The sequence below is a fragment of the Oncorhynchus mykiss genome, chromosome 3 (assembly GCF_057628025.1).
Source record: "Oncorhynchus mykiss isolate SJ-2025 chromosome 3, ASM5762802v1, whole genome shotgun sequence".
NCBI lineage: Eukaryota > Metazoa > Chordata > Actinopteri > Salmoniformes > Salmonidae > Oncorhynchus > Oncorhynchus mykiss.
In genome coordinates, this window is record NC_143024.1 from 25,103,959 (window position 1) to 25,130,000 (window position 26,042).

The window sequence follows — 26,042 nt, forward strand, 5'->3', positions numbered from 1 at the left end:
CTACTGATATAAACGCATTACAACAGGCCACGACACGTCCTAAAACAGAAGAACTACTGATATAAACGCGTTACAACAGGCCACGACACGTCCTAAAACAGAACTACTGATATAAACGCGTTACAACAGGCCACGACACGTCCTAAAACAGAAGAACTACTGATATAAACGCTTTACAACAGGCCACGACACGTCCTAAAACAGAAGAACTACTGATATAAACGCGTTCCAGTCCATGAATCAGCTAAATGTTTATGTTTTACGAGTCACCTCAGGGAGGGTTATGTGACAGGGTATCATCTTCTCTGATGATTGATTTAGACGGACTCAGACATCCTCGTGGTAGTGTTTAATCCTTCTAGAACACTCTCCGTTATAGAACAAGCCATTCTAGTATTAGAGCACTGCTGGATGAAGTCAGGCTCTGATGACTACTTCCAGAGATGTGTCACCCACCATTTGCTAAATCAGGTTTCAGTGTCATTATTCCAGCTAACCTGGGGATGTGTTCTGGACATGGTGTCTCCATTGTCCTACTGCCTACAGCGTTGGTTCACATCAGCTGGTATAGCTCGTGCTCCTGGTGAGTCCATTACTTTGATTGCCGTTTGACAATCTGTCTTTATGACAGCCTGCTGTGGAGCCTCATCGTCGATAGAAGACAAACACATCGATCCATCACGCAGCGACCTCCAGCAGCTTTTGTATCCAGCCGCACACGCAGATGGACAAGTTGAGTGCTTCTTGACAGAATCGGGTATTGATTGCATGGAAATAGTGGGGGCGTCATATTTTTCTGTGCATCTGACTTGACTGTCCTTTTGCCTCCCTCTGTTCCTCTCTCTCTCTCTCCCTCTCTCTCTCTCTCCCTTTCTCTCTCCCTCTCTCTCCCTCTCTCTCTCTCCCTCTCTCTCTCCCTCTCTCCCCCCTCTCTCTCTCTCCCTCCCCCTCTCTCTCTCTCCTCCCGTCTCTTCCCATGATTCATTAGCAGTCATGGATCCTTACGTATGTTTTTGATTCTCTTTTAACCCCTCGTCTGTTCTAGCTCTTTCCTTCCTTCCTCCCTTCCTTCCTTCCTTCCTGCCTGGGTTTTCATCTTCCTACCTTTAGCTCTCTATTCTCTATTGATGTTGTCATCTGCTGTGTCTCTTCTCCTCTCACTGTGTTTCAGAACATTTCTAATTAAAGAGGAACAGACTCTGTTATTTCTGAAGTCTTGTTTTATTTTGTCGTGCTTTGTATCTTTTCCCCTATAAAGAAATAGTTAGCTATATCAACATGACTATAAAATAAACAGTAGTGAAAGACGAGAAGAAGGGACAAATAGACACAGGAGACAAAGATAGAAAGAACTAGAGAGACAGAGTCAGAGAGAAGTGGAAAGACAGCAGTTTCTATAGAATATCCAAAAACAACAAACATGGGAGGTGTACAGTTATAACATTTACAATAATCATAACAGTAATAATAATAACAATCATAACAGTAATAATAATAACAATCATAATAGTCCAAATAATAACAAGAATTAATAAAAAAAAATCAATAATACCTCAGGTATTTCATAAAGACAAATGAAACATTATTTTCATCTTTTCTTTTCTGTTTTGATCACTGGACACTAGTTTGTTTTTGTATCTCGAGGCTAATAATGTGTTAGTATAGTAGCTTCATAACGCTTTCAATAGTAAACTGTTATTTTTATCAATTTCTTAAAAGATTCATTTAAGTTATCTTACTGTTTACATTTTTATACAAATAAAGAATTCAGAGATATGTGTGTGTGTGTGTGTGTGTGTGTGTGTGTGTGTGTGTGTGTGTGTGTGTGTGTGTGTGTGTGTGCTTGGCATTCAGAAAAATATCCATCATGTATTTTTCCTTATTCATTACATTCCTTTCACTCATTTGTTTCTCTTTAAGACATTTTAACATTTTTATCCCTTTAAGGGCATTTTAAAATAATTATACTTTTCCTTAATGTGTCTCGTCGACTTATGTTCCCTTTCTTCTAACTCACGAAAGGAGACTGGCACTAATCCTTTCTTTATTGGCCAACAATAGAGGAGAGACAAAGACAGAGAGAGGGAGAGAGGGAGAGAGGGAGGGAGGGAGGGGGAAGAAGAGGACTAGAAAGAGAGGTGGAGGGAGAAAGAGAGAGACAATTCAAAGAAGAGAAACAACAGTTCTGTTCTGTGAGGAAAGCAGTCATTCATAACAGGAAGGTTTCTAAATTACCCAGAAAACATTGGCAGACTCCCCAGAACGGACGGCAAATACAATACCTGGGTTGTCTGCAGAATTGACTGAACAGTTCAGATATACTTTAAGAGACTTTCAGGGTAACACTCTGCAATGTTGTCAAATAATTATAGATGAGCTGCTCTCTGTGGGCTGATGTGCTTTGGCAATTTCAAGTAATCAAATTGAGCATTCAAACTCAATAGCTTCTGGAAACCATACCGACCCCACCACATTTTTTCTCTCTCTTTCCTCTCTCTTTCTCCCTCCTTCTCCAATTACCACAGGGAAGGAAAGTGCTGAGGCTTTCTTTCTTGTTATCTCTTCTCTCTATCAAAATAATGACCCTATTATCACTTTCCCCTTTCTCTGCCATCCTCCCTCGCTCCTTCCTCCAGTACACCTACAGTATGGCACAGTTGTAATGTAAGGGCTGGACGGATCTCTCTTTCGGTCTCTGTTGTGGTCTGTGTTGTGGTTTATGTTGTGGTCTGTGATGTGGTCTGTGTGCAGTAGTATTACAGTCGATTCAGAAGGCCACCCGTCACGGTGGGTTGGGGGAGGGTTGTGGGTTTTGGGGGTGGAGGCTACAGTAGGTACTCCTTCTTGCCCTGACTGGCATCATTCCCATTGAGGAAAGCCTCCTGGACCTCCCCGTGCTCGTCCAACCCACTGGCCTCATGGGTAAGATATGAACCTGGGATAGGGAGAATGAACAGAGAGAGAAAAAAGGAGAGAAGGAGAGAGAGGCAGAGAGAGATGCAAAGACAGAGGGGAGAGGAGGAAGAAAGAGTCAGAGATAGAGAGAGAGAGCGAGTGAGCGATAGAGAGAGGAGGCATAAAGAGAGAGAGAAGGTCGTGCAGCAGAGAGAGGGAGACAGAGAGAGAAGGTTGTGCAGCAGAGAGAGAGAGAAGGTTGTGCAGCAGAGAGAGAGAGAAGGTTGTGCAGCAGAGAGAGAGAGAAGGTTGTGCAGCAGAGAGAGGGAGAAGGTTGTGCAGCAGAGAGAGGGAGACAGGTGAAGGGGTGTGGAGGTTAGTTGTGACAGAGTAATATAATCCTTGTGACATTTTGTAAACCCATCAAAGCAATCTTTACCATATTGTTGAAGTCCTACCTGTGATTAATTATTAGTTCAGTTAGAATTAGGTCAGTACCAATTAAGTATAGGCTCCTGGGTACGATATGAGCCTGACAGAGGGAGAGGGGGAAAGGAGAGAGAGGCCCAAGCATGGTGCAAATAGAGAAAAAGAGGGGCGGAGGCATAGAGAGAGAAAGATAAGGGTAGAGAGAGGCACAGAGAGAGGGAGAGAGAGAGAAAGATAAGGGTAGAGAGAGGCACAGAGAGAGGGAGAGAGAGAGAAGGAACGGAGGGGAAGTTAGCTACGGCAGAGTAATATAATAATAAGAGAAAGTCAAACTATCAAACTAAATTCTATAATTTCTCTCTGATTTCCATCATCAGTTCAGAACTTAAAGGGCCAGACACAGATTAAGCCTAGTCATGCTTTTTAGTCCAGGAGTTTCATTTGTATCCGGGAAACCTGCCCAACAAGCCCAATCATGTTCAAGCTGACGTATCACTGCAGGAGCCAATGGCAGTCGTCTCTTTGTTGATAGTGTGTCTGGTCAAGGCTTTGATTGGCACTCTGGCAGCTACAGCAGGACAGAGACAGGGCCCTAATTGTGCTGTCTCCGCTCACTGATTGGTTGTAATGGCTCTGTCTATTTGCTGATTGGCATTCTGGCTGTATGGCCCCTCCCCTGGTCTCAAAGGTTCTATGGCCGGATAACTTTATTGGCACCGAAGGAGGAATCAGGGGGCTGCCAGAGACTGTTAAAGTTATGGGGGAGCGTGGGTAACTGTGTTTTTTAAAATTGATGTGCCCTGATAGAGTAAACCATAGGGGTCATTAAACAACATGGCCGCGCATACATTTCCCATCAACCCCCCTGGCCAAGATACAAGGTCGTTTGTCATGTTCTGAAGAGAGAGAGGTAAGAGCGTGCCCTTTTCCTCCCCATCTCCCCATCTCATTCCATCCATTTGGGTCCATCTTTTATTTACTCTTTTCCATTCACTGAGACAGATACTGTAAAGCGAGGTGAGGCGTGACCATTGACAATTCATGGTAGTCTCACCTTTAATGGAATGCATATAACTTTTCAATAGTGTGAATGTCATCTGTGTGTGTGTGTTTCTGTGCGTGTGTGCTTGCGTGTGCATACGTGTGTGTGTTACCTTTCTGTCGGACAGAGCACCAGATGGTGATGATGAGAACACAGATGATGGTGAAGACCAGCAGAGCCAGGACGCCCCCTATCACAGCGTACGGTACTGCACTGTGGGTCTCAATCACTGCACCGGGGTCTGAGAGAGAGAGAGAGAGAGAGAGAGAGAGAGAGAGAGAGAGAGAGAGAGAGAGAGAGAGAGAGAGAGAGAGAGAGAAAGAAATGGGGCAGAGATATATGTGGAGGAAAGAGAGAAGGATTATTAAATCAAAGTCTGTACATCCCTGAACGGTGAGATCATCTACTGTATGTTTCACCATATCTGTATACAGGCTTGTGTTTGTTTGTTTGTTTGTGTTTGTGTTTGTGTTTGTGTTTGTGTTTGTGTGTGTGTGTGTGTGTGTGTGTGTGTGTGTGTGTGTGTGTGTGTGTGTGTGTGTGTGTGTGTGTGTGTGTGTGTGTGTGAATACATAGTGCCAACCCTGCCCAGGACACAAGGACACATAGGAATAGGCACAGAAACACCCACAGAACACTGGAGATTGGAAGAGCTCAGACCAACAGAGCTCCGGTATACAGAGAGCACCTTGAGTCAGAGGCAAGTCTGTGTTTACACCACAGACACTCCCAGAATAAAGATTCATACAGGCTTGTGTTTGTTTGTTTGTTTGTTTGTTTGTTTGTGTGTGTGTGTGTGTGTGTGTGTGTGTGTGTGTGTGTGTGTGTGTGTGTGTGTGTGTGTGTGTGTGTGTGTGTGTGTGTGTGTGTGTGTGTGTGTGTGTGTGTGTGTGTGTGAATACATAGTGCCAACCCTGCCCAGGACACAAGGACACATTGGAATGGGCACGGTCCAAGAACTCTACCAGACTGGAATTAAAACAGGAATCATTAACACAATGCTAACAAAAGACCACAGCCACAGAGAGGTGGAGGATGGATGAAGAAAAAAGAGGAGGGGAGAGAGTAAAGACGACTTGCAAATGAGAAAGTGTGTGTGTCCGTCTATCTATCAGTGGCAGCGGGCAAGACAGAAAAAGAAAAGAGTATAGAAGCGTCTGTTGAAAAGTCTGCCGGAGCAATATTTCATGACGGATGAAAAATTAAGCGCTGCCTTCCCATGGTGCATTTCTCTCCCTCGCTGTGCCCAAAGCTCGGTGGGTAATGAGTGACAGTATAAAGGAGCCTGCCGTTCTCCCCACGCGCCCAATAATGCTCCCGCATCGCTCTCTCTGACATTCAAACACGAGGCACAGCAGGTGCACACCTCCTGACTGTCAGAAAGAGCAGAATAATGCCCTGCTCCCTCTGTTTCATCTCTCCCCTGAGAGATGGAGAGAGAGAGAGAGAGAGAGAGAGAGAGATAGAGAGAGAAGTGAGTGAAGTGAGTGAGGGGTAGAAAGAGGGAGAGAGAAAGGAAGGGAGGTAGAAAGGTGGTGAGGGGGAAGAGAGTGGGAGAGAGAGAAGCTATAAGACAGAGAAGACGGGATATGATGAGAGGTAAAAGAAAATAGAGGAAAATAAAGACCTGGAGAGTGAGGATGAAGGAGAGAGAGAGGACACACACACATGGACAGAAGAGATCCAGGTGGTGTCTCTCTGTTCTGTGTGATGACAGCCACTTACTCACAGTGGGAGACAGAGAAGCAGCTTGGCTTAACTGCCCTGCCATTCTGTGTGTGTGTGTGTATTTTCAGGGCAGGTTCCAGGCAAAAGCGACATAAGTGGTCGGTTAGGACCCCAGAAGAATATTATTTTTTTTAACCTTTATTTAACTAGGCAAGTCAGTTAAGAACAAATTCTTATTTTCAATGATGTGGGTTAACTGCCTGTTCAGGGGCAGAACGACAGATTTGTACCTTGACAACTCAGGGGTTTGAACTTGCAACCTTCCGGTTACTAGGCCAACGCTCTAACCACTAGGCTACCCTGCCGCCCCAAATTATAATAATACCTGTCATCATATCATATATATATGGATGAGATGAGAGAGCGTTAGAGAGGTGGTGAGGGAGGAGGGAGGGCGAGACATAGATAGAGAGAAACTGCCCCATTGCCCCCAGCCTTATTCTAAAATGGATTTCATTGCCCCCCCCCCCCCCCCCCCCCCCTCCCTCAGCCTACACACAATGGTATCATAATGGCAAAACCAGGTTTTTAGATTTTTTGTTGTTGAAAAAAACACCTGAAATATCACATTGACATAAGTATTCAGACCCTTTACTCAGTACTTTGTTGAAGCACCTTTGCCAGCGATTACAGCCTCCAGTCTTCTTGGGTATGACGCTACAAGCTTGGCACACCTGTATTTGCAGATCTTCTCAAGCTCTGTCACGTTGGATGGGGAGCGTCCAGTCCGGGCTCTGGCTCGGCCACTCAAGGACATTCAGAGACTTGTCCCGAAGCCACACCTTGGCTTCGGCTGTGTGCTTAGGGCCGTTGTCCTGTTGGAAGATGAACCTTCGCCCCAGTCTGAGGTCCTGAGCGCTCTGGAGCAGGTTTTTATCAAGGATCTCTCTGTACTTTCCCTCGATCCTGCGAGTCTACCAGTCCTTGATGCTGAAAAATATCCTCACAGCATGATGCTGCCACCACCATGCTTCACCGTAGGGATTTCCTCCAGACGTGACACTTGGCATTCAGACAAAATAGTTCAGTCTTGGTTTCATCAGACCAGAAAATCTTGTTTCTCATGGTCTACGAGTCCTTTAAGTGCCATTTTGCAAACTCTAAGCGGGCTGTCATGTTCCTTTTACTGAAAATTGGTTTCCATCTTGCCACTCAAAACATAAAGACCTGATAGGTGGAGTGCTGCAGAGATGGCTCCCCACAGAGGAACTCTGGAGCTCTGTCAGAGTGACCATCAGGTTCTTGGTCACCTCCCTGACCAATGCCCTTCTCCCCCAGTTTGGCCGGGCGACCAGCTCTAGGAACAGATTTTGTGGTTCCACACTTCTTCCATTTAAGAATGATGGAGGCCAATGTGTTCTTGTGGACTTTAAATGCTGCAGATATGTTTTGGTACCCTTCCCCTGATCTGTGCCTCGACACAATCCTGTCTCGAAGCTCTACGGACAATCCCTTCGACTTCATGACTTTGTTCTGCCCTGACATGCACTGTCAACTGTGGGACCTTATATAGACAGGTGTGTGCATTTCCAAATCATGTCCAATTAATAGAATTTACCACATGTGGACTCCAATCAAGTTGTGGAAACATCTCAAGGATGATTAATGGAAATAGGATTCACCTGAGCTCAATTTAGGGTGAATACTTCCCCAAGCCACTATATATATAAAGTATTCCCCCCCCCATTGCCATTTTTCCTATTTTGTTGCCTTACAACCTGGATTTAAAATAGATTTTTGGGGGGTTTGTATCATTTGATTGACATAACATGCCTACCACCTTGAAGATGCAAAAGAAACACAGACCGGACAAGTAGATGTGCAATGGATTATGGTCATTGTAGTTAATTACCAATTCCCCCTGTATTTTCCGTATTCCTCAATCCCTGCTTGCTGTCCCAACTACACCTCTGTAGAAGTAGGCAACAAAGATCGAGTCCCTCTCTTCTAGAATGTGCAAGAAACTGTTCCTCTCCTCCTCACTCCATGACTCAAACTCTTGGGTCCAGAGGCGCAGTTGGCACTCAAAGATATTTGGTGGGCTGTCCTTAACCTGTAGCGTATTGAGCGACTCAAAGAGGGTACACACATTCACTCGCACAGCGTCCCCAAAAGGTCCTGCAGAAACTGTTCCCTCTAGGCAGTGCCCCAGCTCAGGAACCATCTCAACACAACGCTGCTCCTGAAGAGTTACGTAGGAGAGTGGCATGGGCTCTCTGTCTGCTGCTGAGTTCAGAGAGGTACAAGAGAGGTTCTCCGAGAAGGGAGGCACTAAAAACTGTGGTACTGACAAAAAGTCTGCCAGGCTGGGTGAAGACGAGCTGGACTGTGTTTAGCGCCAACCAGGCGAAATGTGTAGAATTGCAGAAAATTTGATTTACATCAGCAAAAATGTATCTCTGCCCCATGGCAAAATGAGCACAATTGTATGAAATTTGTAATAATTTGTTCAAAGTTCTCTCCACCCCATGGCAAAATGTGTTGAACTGCAGGAAATCAACTTTAAAACGTACAACCAAATCTCACTTAGTGCCCCCAAAAGGCTAGAGCTGGCCCTGTGTGTGTGTGTGTGTGTGTGTGTGTATGTGAGTGTGTATGTATGCGTGCATATATGTGTGTGCGTGCGTATGTGTCATTCCACCCACAGATCCTTATGTCCCTCACAGAAGTCCTATGGCCGTCCCATCCCTGGGTCTATAACAATAACACAGTACATGTGTGCTCCCACCCAATCGGACTTACACACTGACACAGCCCCAACACTGAGTGGCCAGAGCACAGCATCAGCCAGCCATTGATGAGAGTGGGGGAATGTGTGTGTGTACGTGTGTGAGAGCGTGTGTGGGAAGGCCAGTTAAGGGCCTTCCTTTCCTTCCAGTTCTCTGCTGCCAATGACTGGAATTAATTGCAAAAATCACTGAAGTTGGAGACTTATATCTCCCTCACTAATTTTAAGCATCAGCTGTCAGAGCAGCTTACCGGTCGCTGCAGCTCTACACAGCCCATCTGTAAATAGCCCATCCAACCAATTACCTACCTCATCCCCATATTAGTTTTTGTTTTTCTGCTATTTTGCACATCAGTATTTCTACCTGCACATCCTCATCTGCACATATATCACTCCAGTGTAAATTGCTAAATTGTAATTACTTCGCCACTATTGGCCTATTTATTGCCTTACCTCCTTACTTCATATGCACACACTGTATACAGATCTTTATATTGTGTTATTGACTGTACGTTTGTTAATCCCATGTGTAACTCTTGTTGTTTTTGTCGCACTGCTTTGCTTTATCTTGGCCAGGTCGCAGCTGTAAATGAGAACTTAACTGTCCTCAACTGGCCACCTGGTTAAATAAAGGTGAAATAAAAAGAAATAAAAAAAATGAAGGTTAAATCAGACAAAGGGTGTCAGTGACAAGACAAGGACAGAGAGGAGAGGAGGAGAAGAGGAAAGGAGGAGAGGAGGAGAAGAGCTGCTAAGAGGCGGTGATTGTGACCATGAAGGAAGGGAAGGATGGAGAGATGGAGAGGAGGAGTGTGTTAAGGGTGAAGGAGGGCTGTACGTTACCTCGGGGGTCCGGTGCGTAGCTGGGGGTTATGAGGAGGGTGATTGGGTGGGTGGTGGCGTGATGGGAGGTGGGAAGGACCATGGTAGTGACAGACACATTCTCTACAACAGACAAGGCAAGGATAACACACTATACTCTACAAGACAATCATAGTTTTCTATGAAAAACAGGTTCTAGATCAGTGGTCACCAATCGGGTGAGAGCCATCGTCGATCTCCAAGGCATTCCTAGTCGATCAGCAATGTTTTCTGTAAAAAACCCAACGATAAAGCCTTTGTTTTGCACTGTTGTCAGTAGGTGCACTTGATTCAGCAGCCCTAGCGCCGGGAAGGCATTTTCAACCATGTCATATATATATGTCTGAAGGTATAACTCCGCCTACCTGGCGGGCCCAGGGAGCTTATCAAGTACACCTATCGGCCTATCACTGGGCAATCAGATAGCTCAGAACACTGTCTGCAGTGGGACGGTGAGCGAAGGGAGAGAGAGCGGAGGGAGGGAGAGCAGAGGGAGGGAGAGCAGAGGGAGGGAGAGCAGAGGGAGGGAGAGTGGAGGGAGGGAGAGCGGAGGGAGGGAGAGCGGAGGGAGGGAGAGCAGAGGGAGGGAGAGCAGAGGGAGGGAGAACGGAGGGAGGGAGAGCGGGGGAGGGAGGGAGAGCGGAGGGAGGGAGAGCGGAGGGAGGGAGAGCGGAAGGAGGGAGAGCGGAGGGAGGGAGAGCAAAGGGAGGGAGAGCGGAGGGCGGGAGAGCGGTGGGAGGGTGTCGGTGAGTCGTGTTAAAGACAGCCTCACAGCTGCTCCCTCCCTCCCCTCAGACTGACCATCAGATGCAGGCCATCAGTCCAGTAATACAAATAAATACATTATTATGTTTACTCAGCTGTGCCTCACAAGACATACAACACATGATCTACTACCAGTGTGATGATATACGTACATTTTTAAATATAATTTCTAAATGGTCTGCAGTGATAATGTATTGTATAGCCTACTGCACAAACCTCATTGATACAGAACTGGTTTTAATTGGTTAATGTTGCATAGGTTTATGTTTTTAAGTAATGTTTTTTTTAAATCTGAGAGGCCTCCCGAGTGGTGCAGAGGACTGAGACGCTGCATCGCAGTGGTAGCTGTGCCACTAGAGATCCTGGTTCGATTCCAGGCTCTGTCGCAGCCGGCTGCGACTGGGAGACCCATGGGGTGGCACACAATTGTCCCAGCGTCGTCCGGGTTAAGGGAGTGTTTGTCCGGCAGTGATGTTCTTGTCCCATCGTGCACTAGCGACTCCTGTGGCGGGCCGGGTGCAATGTACACTGACACGGTCTACAGGTGTACGGTGTTTCCTCCGACACATTGGTGCGGCTGGCTTCCGGGTTAAGTGGGCTTTGTGTCAAGAAGCAGTCTGGCTTGGCTGTTTTTCAGAGGACGCACGGCTCTCATCCTTCACCTTTCCCGAGTCCGTACGCGAGTTGCAGAGATGGGACAAGACTGTATCTCACCAATTGGATACCACGAAATTGGGGAGAAAAATGGATAATAATCTGAGCGGTAGATCTTGAGTCAGAAAAGGTTGGTGACCACTGTTCTAGATGGTATGGTTACTACAGACATATGATCTACTATGACATACTGTACATTTCTATAGACTAGTAGCTAGGGAGACAGACATTGGCAAATTACATCAACACATTCACTATAAAACAATGGTTGGGATGCAGACGTATTTTCTACCATAGACACATTGTCTATGACTCAGTAGCTAGGGAGACAGAAGACATTGTGTTTGATGGAAGCATTCTCTGTGGAACAATGTGCGTTGTGTTGGGACAGACACATTCAATATGAGACAATAGATTGGATACTGACACAATGGTAAGGTAAAATGCCTATTGAGACAGTGAGGGTACAGTTAAGTGGTTTTAAGTGACTGAGACAGTTGGATTGAGTGAGCGGCTGGGAGCACGGTGTGTGTGTGTGAGTGTGTGTGAAACACTTCATCAAACTGTCCATTTGAAACAGCAGGGTGCAGTAGAGATATGTTTCATCGAACCACTGTGCGCCTCTCTCTCACGAGCCATGCGCCACGCACGCACGCGCACACACACACTCGCGCACTCACACACACCTCGTTCTAGGGTAATTTATTGGTAACTACTCTTCCATCTGCTCTCCCTCTTCACACTCTTCTCCCTCTGGCCCTGAGACCCTCCATCTCTTCTTCCTCTGCCACTCCTCTTACATCAGCATAACCCTCATCCCTCTCTCCTCCTCCTCCTCTCCTCTTCCTTTCAGCCTGCCTTCATTCACTCGTCCACATCTTCCCCCTATCCTGTCAGTGTCCAACCTCAGCTTTCCTGTCACTTACTGTATGCAACACACAAGTGTGTGTTTGCGTCATCCATGTGGGTATGCATACATGTGAGTCAGAGAGAGAACTTAAAACGGTTGACTAAGGAATGGGTCAGTGTGTGTGTGTGTGTGTGTGTGTGTGTGTGTGTCACCTGAGGCAGAGGGATTAATGGGCAGGGTCAGTCGGCTAATTAGTTGTACACTGATTCATCTCTTGACCATCAAAACTACATTCTGGGAAGACTTATAAATAATGACTTCTCTACCTCCAACATCCTCTCCTCTCTCCTCCAACATCCTCTCCTCTCTCCTCCAACATCCTCTCCTCTCTCTTCCAACATCCTCTCCTCTCTCCTCCAACATCCTCTCCTCTCTCCTCCAACATCCTCTCCTCTCTCCTCCAACATCATCTCCTCTCTCCTCCAACATCCTCTCCTCTCTCCTCCATCATCCTCTCCTCTCTCCTCCAACATCCTCTCCTCTCTCCTCCAACATCCTTTCCTCTCTCCTTCAACATCCTCTCCTCTCTCCTTCAACATCCTCTCCTCTCTCTACTCAAATCTCCCTTCTTTCCCTCAGAGGCGATCCACCTCAACCTTAATCACTCTCCTCTCTCCCACGCACTCTTTCATTCCGCTTCCACATTCCCTTGTTCCTTTTCCTATTCCACTCCTCTATGAGCACTCTCTCTCTCTCTAAAGCTTATTTACTATGCGGCTGTACAGCCAGTCAGCACACCGCCAGGCATTCTCCGATCATATTGTTATTCTGTACACTCGCCACTCAGACACCTATATTCACGGCTGTTTTCCCATTTGCATGTTGAAGTTGTTAACAACATTTCTCTCAAATATAATTCCTTAAACTAGAGAGATAAAACACTCACGTATGATTGAACATTCCCTGTTTCTGTGTGTTTTTCTGTTCCGGTGCTGTAGTAAGCTATGCGTCACTCACAACACAAGGTTAAATGTCATCTAGCCGCTGGTCAGAAGGCCTCGTCCCTTACCGCTGCTCCACATTGATTTGGTCACAGCCTACACTACATTGACTTTCTCACTGTCATTAGAAGACTGTGCAGAGCCACAAGGGGGAATACACCACCTGGGATTCAGGTTTTTCACCTAATCTTTCCTGTTTCTCCTGCCCCTCCCCCTCTCCGAACCACCCTCCCTCACAACCCCCCCCCCCCCCACCCTCTCCTAAACCCCCTCCCTCCCTCCCCCTCTCCTAACCCCCCCCCTCTCCTAACACCCCTCCCTCACCCTCTCCTAACCCCCCTCCCTCACCCTCTCCTAAACCCCCTCCCTCCCTCCCTCCCCCTCTCCTAACCCCCCCCCCCTCTCCTAACCCCCCTCCCTCACCCTCTCCTAACCTCCCTCCCTCACCCTCTCCTAACCCCCCTCCCTCACCCTCTCCTAACCCCCTCCCTCCCCCTCTCCTAACCTACCACCCTCTCTCTCACCCTCCCTCTCTTTTTCTTTAGTCATTCAATAAATAGAGGTATATTTTAATTAGTGACTTACCCTAACCACTGCATTCATCTTCTCCCACAAATATATCTCTGTATCCATCCCTCTACCCTTTTCTTTCCTCCTGTCTATTCTCTCTCTCTCCCTCCATCCATCTCCAACACTCTCAAAATTCAGTTCTAATGGGCTTTATTGGCATACAGCATTCCATTTCATCACAGCAGCTCAGTTGAATGACATACTGTAAGCAGACCCTCAGGGCGTTGCAGATACAATCAGTAGCATTCTCCTCTGAGCTCTACCAGCAACATCACCACCATCCCACCACACCACCACAACGCCATCCCACCACAACGCCATCCCACCACAACGCCATCCCACCACACCATGCCATCCCACCACAACGCCATCCCACCACACCATGCCATCCCACCACCACGCCATCCCAACACACCACCACCACGCCATCCCACCACAACGCCATCCCACCACAACGCCATCCCACCACACCATGCCATCCCACCACAACGCCATCCCACCACACCATGCCATCCCACCACCACGCCATCCCAACACACCACCACCACGCCATCCCACCACACCATGCCATCCCACCACCACGCCATCCCACCCCAACGCCATCCCACCACACCACCACCACGCCATCCCACCACACCATGCCATCCCACCACCACGCCATCCCATCACCACGCCATCCCACCACACCATGCCATCCCACCACCACGCCATCCCACCACACCATCCCACCACCACGCCATCCCACCACCCCGCCATCCCACCACACCACCACCACGCCATCCCACCACACCATGCCATCCCACCACCACGCCATCCCACCACCCCACCACAACGCCATCCCACCACATCGCCACCACGTCATCCCACCACATTGCCATCCCACCACACCGCCACCACGTTATCCCACCACACTGCCACCACGCCATCCCACCAGACCACCGCCATCCCACCACCATCTTGCTCCTTAACAATGGTGGTGACTGCAACCAACCAACGCTCCATCCAGACTAACAACAATCTGATGAGTACAGGCTCCCTTGTGCATTCAGTTCACCCAAAACAAAACCTCATGTCTATATTATATACGTACGTGGGAGCTTGACACGTGCACATGTATAATGCGCATGCACATCCACATTATCACTCACACACACACACACACACACACACACACACACACACACACACACACACACACACACACACACACACACACACACACACACACACACACACACACACACACACACACACCTGCTGAATAAAGATTTTGCGGCATTGGACCTGGCTACGCAGAGACTCACCAACCTCTCTCTCTCTCTCTCTGCTTTTCAAAGCATCACCCAGCCTCGAAAAGCGAAAAGCTCCTGCAACAAATTGGCCTCCGTTTTGTCCTGATTTTGCGCTTCATGGCCACATCAGACACTAGATAACTCTGGTAGCTGGTTGACAGTGTGAGGGGTCGTTTTTCAGATCTGTCATAGTGAGCTGTTTTAGCCTTGCCCTGTCAGGCGCACCACCCCAGTGCACCTTGGGATTTCCAGAGGCAAGCGTGGCTTATCCAACTTGGGCAAGCCCCTAACTGAACACTAACCTGGCTTCGACCTCTCTCCCTACTTCTTCTCCCCCACTCTCTGTCCCTCTTGGACTGAACAAGACAGGAACCCTCCAGAGAGCTCTGAACTACAGTACACCCAGAAAAGATTGCAAACTATTGCCAAGGTGAGAAAAGTAGGAGGAGGGAAGCAGAGGGAGAGAGAGAGAGAAAGAGAGAGAGAGAGAGAGGAGGAGGAGAGAGAACAAAGAGAGGATAAGATATATAGACATTTAGAGAGAAGGAGTGGGGTAAGATATATAGAAAGAGAAAAACAGGAGGAAAGAGGGTAGTGAAAGAAAGAAGGAATAGGAGTGGTTGACAGAGAGAAAGGAAGTGAAACAAAAACAAAAAGAAGAAAGAACGAAGAGCCAGAAAAAGGAGGACCATTCTAGGAGACGGACGATAGAGACCAAGGAAGAAGAACCATTCTAGAAGACAGACGATAGAGACCAAGGAAGAAGAACCATTCTAGGAGACGGACGATAGAGACCAAGGAAGAAGAACCATTCTAGAAGACAGACGATAGAGACCAAGGAAGAAGAACCATTCTAGGAGACAGACGATAGAGACCAAGGAAGAAGAACCATTCTAGGAGACGGACGATAGAGACCAAGGAAGAATAACCATTCTAGGAGACAGACGATAGAGACCAAGGAAGAAGAACCATTCTAGGAGACGGACGATAGAGACCAAGGAAGAAGAACCATTCTAGGAGACGGACGATAGAGACCAAGGAAGAATAACCATTCTAGGAGACAGATGATAGAGACCAAGGAAGAAGAACCATTCTAGGAGACGGACGATAGAGACCAAGGAAGAATAACCATTCTAGGAGACAGACGATAGAGACCAAGGAAGAAGAACCATTCTAGGAGACGGACGATAGAGACCAAGGAAGAATAACCATTCTAGGAGACAGACGATAGAGACCAAGGAAGAAGAACCATTCTAGGAGACGGACGATAGAGACCAAGGAAGAATAACCATTATAGGAGACAGACGATAGAGACCAAGGAAGAAGAACCATTCTAGGAGACGGACGATAGAGACCAAGGAAGAAGAACCATTCTAGGAGACAGACGATAGAGACCAAGGAAGAAGAACCATTCTAGAAGACAGACGATAGAGACCAAGGAAGAAGAACCATTCTAGGAGACAGACGATAGAGACCAAGGAAGAAGAACCATTCTAGGAGACGGACGATAGAGACCAAGGAAGAATAACCATTCTAGGAGACAGATGATAGAGACCAAGGAAGAAGAACCATTCTAGGAGACGGACGATAGAGACCAAGGAAGAAGAACCATTCTAGGAGACGGACGATAGAGACCAAGGAAGAAGAACCATTCTAGGAGACAGATGATAGAGACCAAGGAAGAAGAACCATTCTAGGAGACAGATGATAGAGACCAAGGAAGAAGAACCATTCTAGGAGACAGATGATAGAGACCAAGGAAGAAGAACCATTCTAGGAGACAGATGATAGAGACCAAGGAAGAAGAACCATTCTAGGAGACAGACGATAGAGACCAAGGAAGAGAAGGGCATTTTCTTGAAGCGTGGACGTACTTCAAAGCCAGGCATGCCTAACTTGTGTTGCACAGTGAGAGAGAGAGTGTGGCTTTAGCTCTGGTGGTGGCTGACGATGGCTGCTCTGGCTAGATGAAAGGTAGCATTCCCACCCACCTCCTCTCTCAACGGAGGATAGTTAGTGTTGTTTGATGCCTGCCGCTCCTGCCACCCGCCGTCACTGCTCAGGAGAGGGTAAGGAGGGAGGGGATTAAGGGAAGAGGGGAAGGGGGGAGTATGAGGGGGCTCAGCCTAAGGCAACCCAAAATGTTACGCAACCACCCCCCTCTGTCTCCTCCTCCTACACTCTCTCTGATCTTCAGATGTGAAGGCTGCAGTGAAAGGAGTAACCACTAGGGGGCCACACCCATGGGGTACACTGACTATACTGACTACAGATGCTAAGTTAACAACTCAACCCCTAGCCCGACCCCCTCGCACTCTCACATCTGTGAAGCATAAACAACTGATGAAGTGACTCACGCTTTTGATATCTACATCTGTGTCTGTGATACGCTTCTGGTGTCTCATTCCAAAAGTTACGCTAGGATTGGACGGTGAATGGATTCGGAGGATATGGAGGGTAAGCTGATCCTAGATCTGTGCCTTAGGGCAACTTCTCGCTGCAAGGCAGTGGTTGTTATGGCGACGATGGCTCACCGTACACCAGCAGTGTGTAGTGGTCAGCGGCACGGCCGTAGTTGTTCTGCGCCTGACACAGGTAGGTGCCGTTGTGTGATTGGCTGAGACGGGACACCTGGAGGGTGGTGCCAGAGATCTCTGCCCTCTCAGGTAAGGTGTCATTAATCCTAGTCCACTGGACATCCCTAGGCCTGCAGAGAGAGAAAGAAGAGAGGGAGAGGAGGGAGGGAGGGAGGGAGAGCGAGGAAAATAAGAGAGTCAAAGAGAGAAAGAAGAGGGAGTGGAAAGTGTAAGAGAATTAGATAGAGTGGGGGAGAAAAGAAAGAGAGAAAAGATAAGACAGTATAAAAATAAGACAGAGGTGGAGGGAGAGGGAGGTTATGGGAAATAAAAGGCGAGGAGGGAGTGAGAGAGATTTTAAATTAGACCAAGGGAGAGGAAGACAGCATGACAGAAAAGAATTGGGGAGATTTATGGACAGAGAGAGAGAAGGAGAGGAGAGGGAGCAAAGAAAGATGTTGTGTCAGATGGAGAGAGGGAAAGCGGGACATGGGAGGAGAGAGCCAGGGAAGGAGATAGACAGAGATTTATGGGGGAGAGATGAGAGAGGGAGAGGCAGAGTAAGACAGGAGGACGGAGAGAAAGAGGAGACATGAAAGACAAAGAAAAGTGAGACAGAAGGCGACTGAGACTAAAGATTATTGGATTACATGAAACAACGAACACACACCACACAATCTCACACAAAGCCCTGTGTGTGTGTGCATCCGCTGTGCTGTGCTGGCTGTCCCTCTCATCCCACCCTGGCCAGATTACAATCCCAGTTTATCTACACCCTAATCCCCCAGGAAGCATCTAATTAAACCCCCCTGCTCATCCACACACACACACACACACACACACACACACACACACACACACACACACACACACACACACACACACACACACACACACACACACACACACACACACACACACACACACACACACACACACACACACACACACACACACACACTTTAATAAGCACACCCCTCCAACAAAGACAGGCAGTGTAATGAATTGGTGATGAACGGTTAACAGGAAGTTTGTCCGGGGCCTGAGAGTGATGGGGGCACCGGGGGTGTAAAGGAGAGTGTGGTGAGGTCCCTCCCGCATGAGATGAGGCAGGGGCAGTACAGTGGATCGACCACCACAACCACATATCTCATGTCACTGTCCCCAGCCGGCTGTTACTGATCCTCACTGGGCCACACATACTGGCTCCTCAGCCTGGCTTTATTGTGGGGCTTTACTATGGTTTTACTCACCACACACACAAACAAACACACACGAGCACATACACACACAAACCAGTTTTTATAGAGCTTAATGAAGAGGCTTCAGTTGCCTCAGAAACACACATGCACAACAAACACATCACAGTGTCTAACAAGGGGCTTGTTACAGCCTCCTCAGACACTTTATCCAGAGAATGTCTCAACTCCGAATACTCCAAACAGCTGCAGTGTGAGCACAATATACATACACAGCAAATGCACAAACCAATCAAACAATCTCATGAATCTCATCTCACAGTGGGTTGCCAGTGATGGAGCAGGTGAGGCTGAGAGAGTCTCCCTCTCGGAGGATGCCAGGGGGAGGGATGATCCTCACTGTGGGGGCAACTGGGGAGAGAGGAGGAAGGAATGGTTACCATGGTAACCAATCAAGAGTGACGGTTGGCGGTTCTGTTATCATAACATCCCTCAGGGTGAAACAGCTGCTGCTTTGTTAATGGCTGCAGTGAACAGACACATCTGAGGAGGTATTCATACGTGTTGCTGTGAAAGCCATGCAGGGCCATTTAAGCAGCAACAGTTTGGCAGCGACACTCATTATGCAGATCTAAAAGGCAGAAAATGCTGATCAAACTCAGAAATGGTGAGTTGATAAGTAATTTACAACAGAAGGGTTGACCCCCCCAGACACCAAGCACAAATGAGTCGTGACCATCAGAAATGACGGTGATACAGCTTCAGTGTGTTGCCATGGTAACCCTCGGTGGCTGACCAGTCACTCACAGTAGACGTCGAGGCGGTAGTGGCGGACCCTCTTCTGCCCCCCCAGGGCGGGGTGGGATGCCTCACAGCTGACCGCTGCCCCGTTGTCTTTTCTCTCCACAGGGAGACGGATGGTGCTGGACACACTCACTGTCTTCCCATTTTCCTGCTGGGACACCACACCTAGAGAAGGGAGGGAGGGAGGGAGCACATCAGACAGAGGACGGGGAGGGAAGGAAAAGGAGCTGGCGAAAGAAGAAAGAGAGAAGAGAGACGGGAGAAGGACACATGGAGAGAGTGAGACGGGCATGATTGATGACAAGGAGAAGAGGAGAGAGGGATCTGGACAGGCTCAAACATAAAAGGAAGATAAAGAGAGCGTGAGATGCGATTAAAAATATTTGAAAAGACTCCAAATGAGGCAGCGGAAGGTGAGGAGGAGGAAGAGGAGGGATGGTGGTGGCCAAAACTAAGGCCTCGCGGTCACGTGAAAATATGACAATAACTAACACCATGCTGAGTTTTCAATTATTTCAGCTGAGTGAACTGAAGCAGGCCCAACTGAAGCGTGAGATGAGGGCGGGGAGATACTGTCTTAATTACTGAGACATTCTATCCGTCAGGATCTGGAGCCTAACCTTTAATGTCACACTGTATTTGACTCAGGGCAGGGCCCGCTCCACAGCACTACAGAGCAGAACAGAAAACTGGGCTGTCAGCCCACGACGCTTCCTACGTAACCTTGTCACATCAGGGGACAGACATCTTTGTGAACATGGCATGGAAGTAGGAGACAGAGAGAGAGAGAAGAGGAAGAGGAGAGGAAGAGGGGTGAAGAGAAGAGGAGTGAGGGAAAGGACAGAGTGCTGAGTTAGAGATTAAGATAGAGAGATGGGATAGGAACAAGAGACACAAAAGAAAGAGGGAAAAAAGAGAGAGGTGGAGGGTATAACAGGACAGGCAGAGGGTAAACAGCGGGACAGACGCACAGAGAGAGGGATAGACAAACAGACAGAAAGAGATGGACAGAAGGACAGATAAAATGGTAAACAGAGTGATAGCTGGATGGAAGTCTTATCAGATGGGGAGTAAAGAGGGAGGTAGGTAGAAGGCTGGACAGAAAAGGAGAGAGTATGATGGAGTTTGAGAAAGATAGACTGACACAGGGACAGGCAGGCGGATAGATAGGGAATGCAGGAAGTGAACAGAGAGAGAGAGAGGCAGAGAGAGAGGTATGACTGAACAAAGACAGAGTCAGACAGACAGATACTGATAGATAGAATGACAGAGCGACATAGTGATAGATCTTCAAAGGATGGACAGACCTGGTATCTCCCGGCGGTCCCTGATCCAGCGCAGCGTGGCGGGGGGCTTGCTGCGCGGCGACAGGCAGGTGAGCTCCACCTCGCCCCCCTCCACGGCCTCCTGCCTCACCTCCACCGTGGGGGTGTCGGGAGGGACGGACACGGACAGAGTGGCCACTTGGTGGTGGGTATCGTCGGTGTAGAGCTGGCAGAAGTAGCCGCCCTCGTCCGACACGCTCACGTTGGTGAGGGTGATGCGCACCAGACGGGGAGTGAAGAGAACCATCTGGAAACGATCGTCCTTCAACGCTGGGGAGGGAAGGAGGGAGACAGGGAGACAGACAGCATCGGGGGGGTGGGGGGTCAAGACACAATAGGAAAACCACAATTGGAGATAAATACGTAAATATATGGAAAGAAAAGCAAGGCCAAAAGAAAAGAGGACCGGGGGAGTAACAAGGAGGAGAGTGAATGGAAGAATTGAAAGGGGGATAGTGAAGGAGGAGAAGAAGAATTATACATAGTTAATCTAACAATCCACTGGTGACCTCCTGACCAAGGACATAGTATCATAGCAACCACAGAGGCAGTGAGAAGAGAGAGAACCCAGAGAACGGACATAGGGCAGCAAAACTATGTTTCTTTCGTTGTCAGAGAAAGGGAAACATCTATTGTGAGAAAATCATGATAACAAATAATGCTAATAACCGTCAGAGTGTGACAGGGACTCGATGGCCATTGTCTCATAAACCTTCCCAAACACACTTTGTATCGACTGACTGCACAACCTCGCTCTTTCATTTCTACCGCCCTCTCTTCCTCCCTCTCTTTCCTCTCTTCCTCCCTCTCTTTTCTCTCTTCCCCACTCTTTCTCCCTCTCCCTCTCTTTACTCTCTACCTCCCTCCCGCTCTACCTCCCTGTCTCCCTCTCTTTCCTCTCTACCTCCCTCTCTACCTCCCTGTCTCCCTCTCTACCTCCCTCTCTACCTCCCTGTCTTTCCTCTCTACCTCCCTGTCTTTCCTCTCTACCTCCCTCTCTTTCCTCTCTACCTCCCTCTCTACCTCCCTCTCTACCTCCCTGTCTTTCCTCTCTACCTCCCTCTCTACCTCACAGTCTTTCCTCTCTACCTCCCTGTCTTTCCTCTCTACCTCCCTCTCTACCTCCCTCTCTACCTCCCTGTCTTTCCTCTCTACCTCCCTCTCTACCTCCCTGTCTTTCCTCTCTACCTCCCTCTCTACCTCACAGTCTTTCCTCTCTACCTCCCTGTCTTTCCTCTCTACCTCCCTGTCTTTCCTCTCTACCTCCCTCTCTACTTTCCTCTCTACCTCACTGTCTTTCCTCTCTACCTCCCTGTCTTTCCTCTCTACCTCCCTCTCTACATCACTGTCTTTCCTCTCTACCTCCCTCTCTACCTCCCTGTCTTTCCTCTCTACCTCACTGTCTTTCCTCTCTACCTCCCTGTCTTTCCTCTCTACCTCCCTCTCTACCTCCCTGTCTTTCCTCTCTACCTCCCTCTTTACCTCCCTGTCTTTCCTCTCTACCTCCCTCTCTACCTCCCTGTCTTTCCTCTCTACCTCCCTCTCTACCTTCCTGTCTTTCCTCTCTACCTCCCTGTCTTTCCTCTCTACCTCCCTGTCATTCCTCTCTACCTCCCTGTCCTTCCTCTCTACCTCCCTCTCTACCTCCCTCTCTAGCTCCCTCTCTACCTCCCTGTCTTTCCTCTCTACCTCCCTCTCTACCTCCCTGTCTTTCCTCTCTACCTCCCTGTCTACCTCCCTGTCTTTCCTCTCTACCTCCCTCTCTACCTCCCTCTCCTCTCTTCTTATTAGTCCCTTTCTCACTGCTATTTTGTGTTTGCTTCTGCAGAGGGAGAATTCCTTCTCTCTTCCCTGGTGTGATCACCATTCCACACCATCATTCATTATATCAGAGGATTAGTGTGTGTGTTGTGTGTCTGTGTGAAACACAGAGGAATATATTGTAGACAGAGAGAAAAACAGTCTACATTTGCCTTAGAATACTATTTCACAAAGCTCCCTGAATGTGGAGTGATTCCCGACAGAAAAACACACTTTTTTCTCACTTTCACTAAATGGCAACTAAATGTCACAGCTTTGTTCAAGTCCAATATCACCTTTTGTCCCAGCTCATTTGCATGCCAGGCAGTCAGAGCTAGAAGAGATAGATGGGATCCACAGGCAGTCAGAGCTAGAGGAGATAGATGGTCCTCCACAGAGTCCTCTTGAACTATTACAGTTCCTATAGTCTGTTTCTATGCTGGACAGCCTAATAAAAGACCTTGTGTGTGTCCATAACGGCACCCGATTCCCTATATAGTTCACTAATATTGACCAGATCTCTATGGGGACCGGATCCCCTGGTTTAAAGTAGTGCACTATAAAGGGAATAGTGTGCCATCTGAGACACAAGCTTCATCAGAGCCCATTGGTTTAGTGCTGTAGCTGGACAGCCTCATTCCCTTTACCTAACAGTGCAGGACCTTTCTACAGTTATAGAGGGGAATGGTTCAGCACGGAGGGCTCCCAGAAACACCATGGGTTACCCTGCTCCCTGCACTAATGGTAATGGGTAGCATTGGAATCGCCCTGCAGTGTGTGTGTGCGTGTGTGAGAGAGAGTAGAGAGAGTTAAACTCATACCCTACAATACCTAACCTCTCTCTCCCCCTTCTCTTTCTCCCCCCTTCTCTCTCTGACTCTGTCCTGTTAAGGTCCATTATGCTTTCAGATGGAATAAGGGTTCTCCTCCCCAGGGAGCAAGCGGCACTAAATACTTAATAGTGTGAACCGGTAGTCCTGATCTGACAGGGAGGGCTAGTTGGACAGAAGGCTTCAATATACTGCTTTCATCTGGCAGAAGAGGTCTGATCCATGTTGTTATTGCGTAATGAGGTAGGGACGGGAGTATGCAGTTTAGAAGTCCTAGAATGTACTCCTCCATAATGACCTGAGACCTTGTTAAAACTAAACAGGCCAGCTAATGGGTTCAATAGGTTGACCTCCCTCACAACCACATTGATCTGGTGGCTTCTTGGGGCTGACTGGTTTTTCAAACCCTGACCACAGAGATGAATGTTGAAACCTCACTGTCTCTCTCTCTCACACACACACATTCATGAACACACAAACACACACGCATAAATATACACATACTAAATACACACACATATACATGCAAAACAAACACAAGCATGCATAACACACACACACACAGACACACACCTCGTGTGCCATTGAAGAAGAGGGTCTGTCTGCGAGGGTTCTGGATAACCACAATGGAGCCATCATAGTTCTGCAGACGACAGGAGATCTGGGCCGTGCCTCCCTCCAACACTGTCACATTCTCAGCCTGCACCGCCTGGCAACACGCTAGAGAGAGACAGTGAGAGAGACAGAGAGAGAGACAGAGAGAGAGACAGAGAGACAGACAGAGAGAGAGAAAGAGAGAGACAGAGAGAGAGACAGAGAGTGAGAGAGACAGAGAGACAGACAGAGAGAGAGAGAGAGAGAGAGTGAGAGAGAGAGAGAGAGAGAGAGAGACAGAGAGAGAGAGCGAAAGAGAGAGCGAGAGAGACAGAGAGAGAGAGAGAAAGAAAAAAAATGCTGTTATTAATTGACATGGACACAGGCAGGGAGAGCGGTAAATGAGCTTGGTGGTTGGACTGTTCTCGTAATTATCATTAGCAGCCATTAGCCTAACACAGTCCTAATAGCGAGAGACTGACATACTGTAGCAACACAACCCACACACTGGACTGTGGGTTCCTCTACGAGGCAGATGGAAACCATACAAGCTAAGTGGCCAACAGCAGTAGTACACACACAGAGATCTCTTTCTCCTACATACATTCTTCTACCCTTCTCTCTCGGCTCACACACGTATGCATCCCTTCACACTGGGTGTGTGGTTGTGTTTGTAGTTTTTTTGTGTGTGTGGTTGTGTTTGTAGTTGTGTATGGTTGTGTTTGTAGTTGTGCATGGTTGTGTTTGTGGTTGTAGTTGTGCATGGTTGTGTTTGTAGTTGTGCATGGTTGTGTTTGTGGTTGTGCATGGTTGTGTTTGTGGTTGTGCATGGTTGTGTTTGTGTTTGTAGTTGTGCATGGTTGTGTTTGTAGTTGTGCATGGTTGTGTTTGTGGTTGTGCATGGTTGTGTTTGTGGTTGTGCATGGTTGTGTTTGTGTTTGTGGTTGTGTGTGTGGTTGTGGTTGTGTTTGTAGTTGTGCGTGGTTGTGTTTGTGGTTGTGCATGGTTGTGGTTGTGTTTGTGGTTGTGCATGGTTGTGTTTGTAGTTATGCATGGTTGTGTTTGTGGTTGTGGTTGTGCATGGTTGTGTTTGTAGTTGTGCATGGTTGTGTTTGTGGTTGTGCATGGTTGTGTTTGTGCATGGTTGTGTGTGGTTGTGTTTGTGTTTGTAGTTGTGCATGGTTGTGTTTGTGGTTGTGTTTTGTGCATGGTTGTGTTTGTGGTTGTGCATGGTTGTGTTTGTGGTTGTGTTTGTGTGTGTGGTTGTGCATGGTTGTGTTTGTGGTTGTGCATGGTTGTGTTTGTGGTTGTGCATGGTTGTGTTTGTGGTTGTGCATGGTTGTGTTTGTGGTTGTGCATGGTTGTGTTTGTGGTTGTGCATGGTTGTGTTTGTGGTTGTGCATGGTTGTGTTTGTGGTTGTGCATGGTTGTGTTTGTGGTTGTGCATGGTTGTGTTTGTGGTTGTGTATGGTTGTGTTTGTGGTTGTGTTTGTGTGTGTGGTTGTGCATGGTTGTGTTTGTAGTTGTGCATGGTTGTGTTTGTAGTTGTGCATGGTTGTGTTTGTGGTTGTGCATGGTTGTGTTTGTGGTTGTGCATGGTTGTGTTTGTGGTTGTGCATGGTTGTGTTTGTGGTTGTGCATGGTTGTGTTTGTGGTTGTGCATGGTTGTGTTTGTGGTTGTGCATGGTTGTGTTTGTGTTTGTGGTTGTGCATGGTTGTGTTTGTGGTTGTACATGGTTGTGTTTGTGGTTGTGCATGGTTGTGTTTGTGGTTGTGGTTGTGTTTGTGGTTGTGTTTGTGGTTGTGCCTGGTTGTGTTTGTGGTTGTGCATGGTTGTGTTTGTAGTTGTGCATGGTTGTGTTTGTGGTTGTGCATGGTCGTGTTTGTGGTTGTGCATGGTTGTGTTTGTCGTTGTGCATGGTTGTGTTTGTGTTTGTGGTTGTGTTTGTGGTTGTGTTTGTGGTTGTGTTTGTGGTTGTGCATGGTTGTGTGTGGTTGTGGTTGTGTTTGTGGTTGTGTTTGTGGTTGTGCTTGTGGTTGTGTTTGTGGTTGTGCATGGTTGTGTTTGTGCATGGTTGTGTGTGGTTGTGTTTGTAGTT

General features: G+C 47.8%; 1 protein-coding gene across 13 annotated transcripts in view; it reads right to left on the reverse strand.

Annotated features, from left to right (window-relative positions):
• Positions 1-1,205: 1,205 nt before the first annotated feature.
• The window catches only part of LOC110510240 (cell adhesion molecule 4), a 161,358-nt gene continuing 136,521 nt past the window's right edge, over positions 1,206-26,042 (reverse strand). For 4 of the 13 annotated variants that reach the window (XM_036975408.2, XM_090226168.1, XM_036975407.2 and 1 more), the window contains exons 2-9: positions 23,923-24,069; positions 20,702-20,989; positions 19,398-19,559; positions 18,911-19,001; positions 17,350-17,522; positions 9,666-9,767; positions 4,479-4,607; positions 1,206-2,935 (exon numbers count right to left, since the gene is read on the reverse strand). In XM_036975408.2, coding sequence (XP_036831303.2) covers positions 2,826-2,935; positions 4,479-4,607; positions 9,666-9,767; positions 17,350-17,522; positions 18,911-19,001; positions 19,398-19,559; positions 20,702-20,989; positions 23,923-24,069 — 1,202 coding nt within the window. In that variant the 3' untranslated portion in view covers positions 1,206-2,825. Of the gene's footprint in view, positions 2,936-3,353; positions 3,428-4,478; positions 4,608-9,665; positions 9,768-17,349; positions 17,523-18,910; positions 19,002-19,397; positions 19,560-20,701; positions 20,990-23,922; positions 24,070-26,042 lie in introns of all 13 variants that reach the window. The other 9 variants (XM_090226165.1, XM_090226169.1, XM_036975410.2 and 6 more) reach the window with 3 other exon arrangements.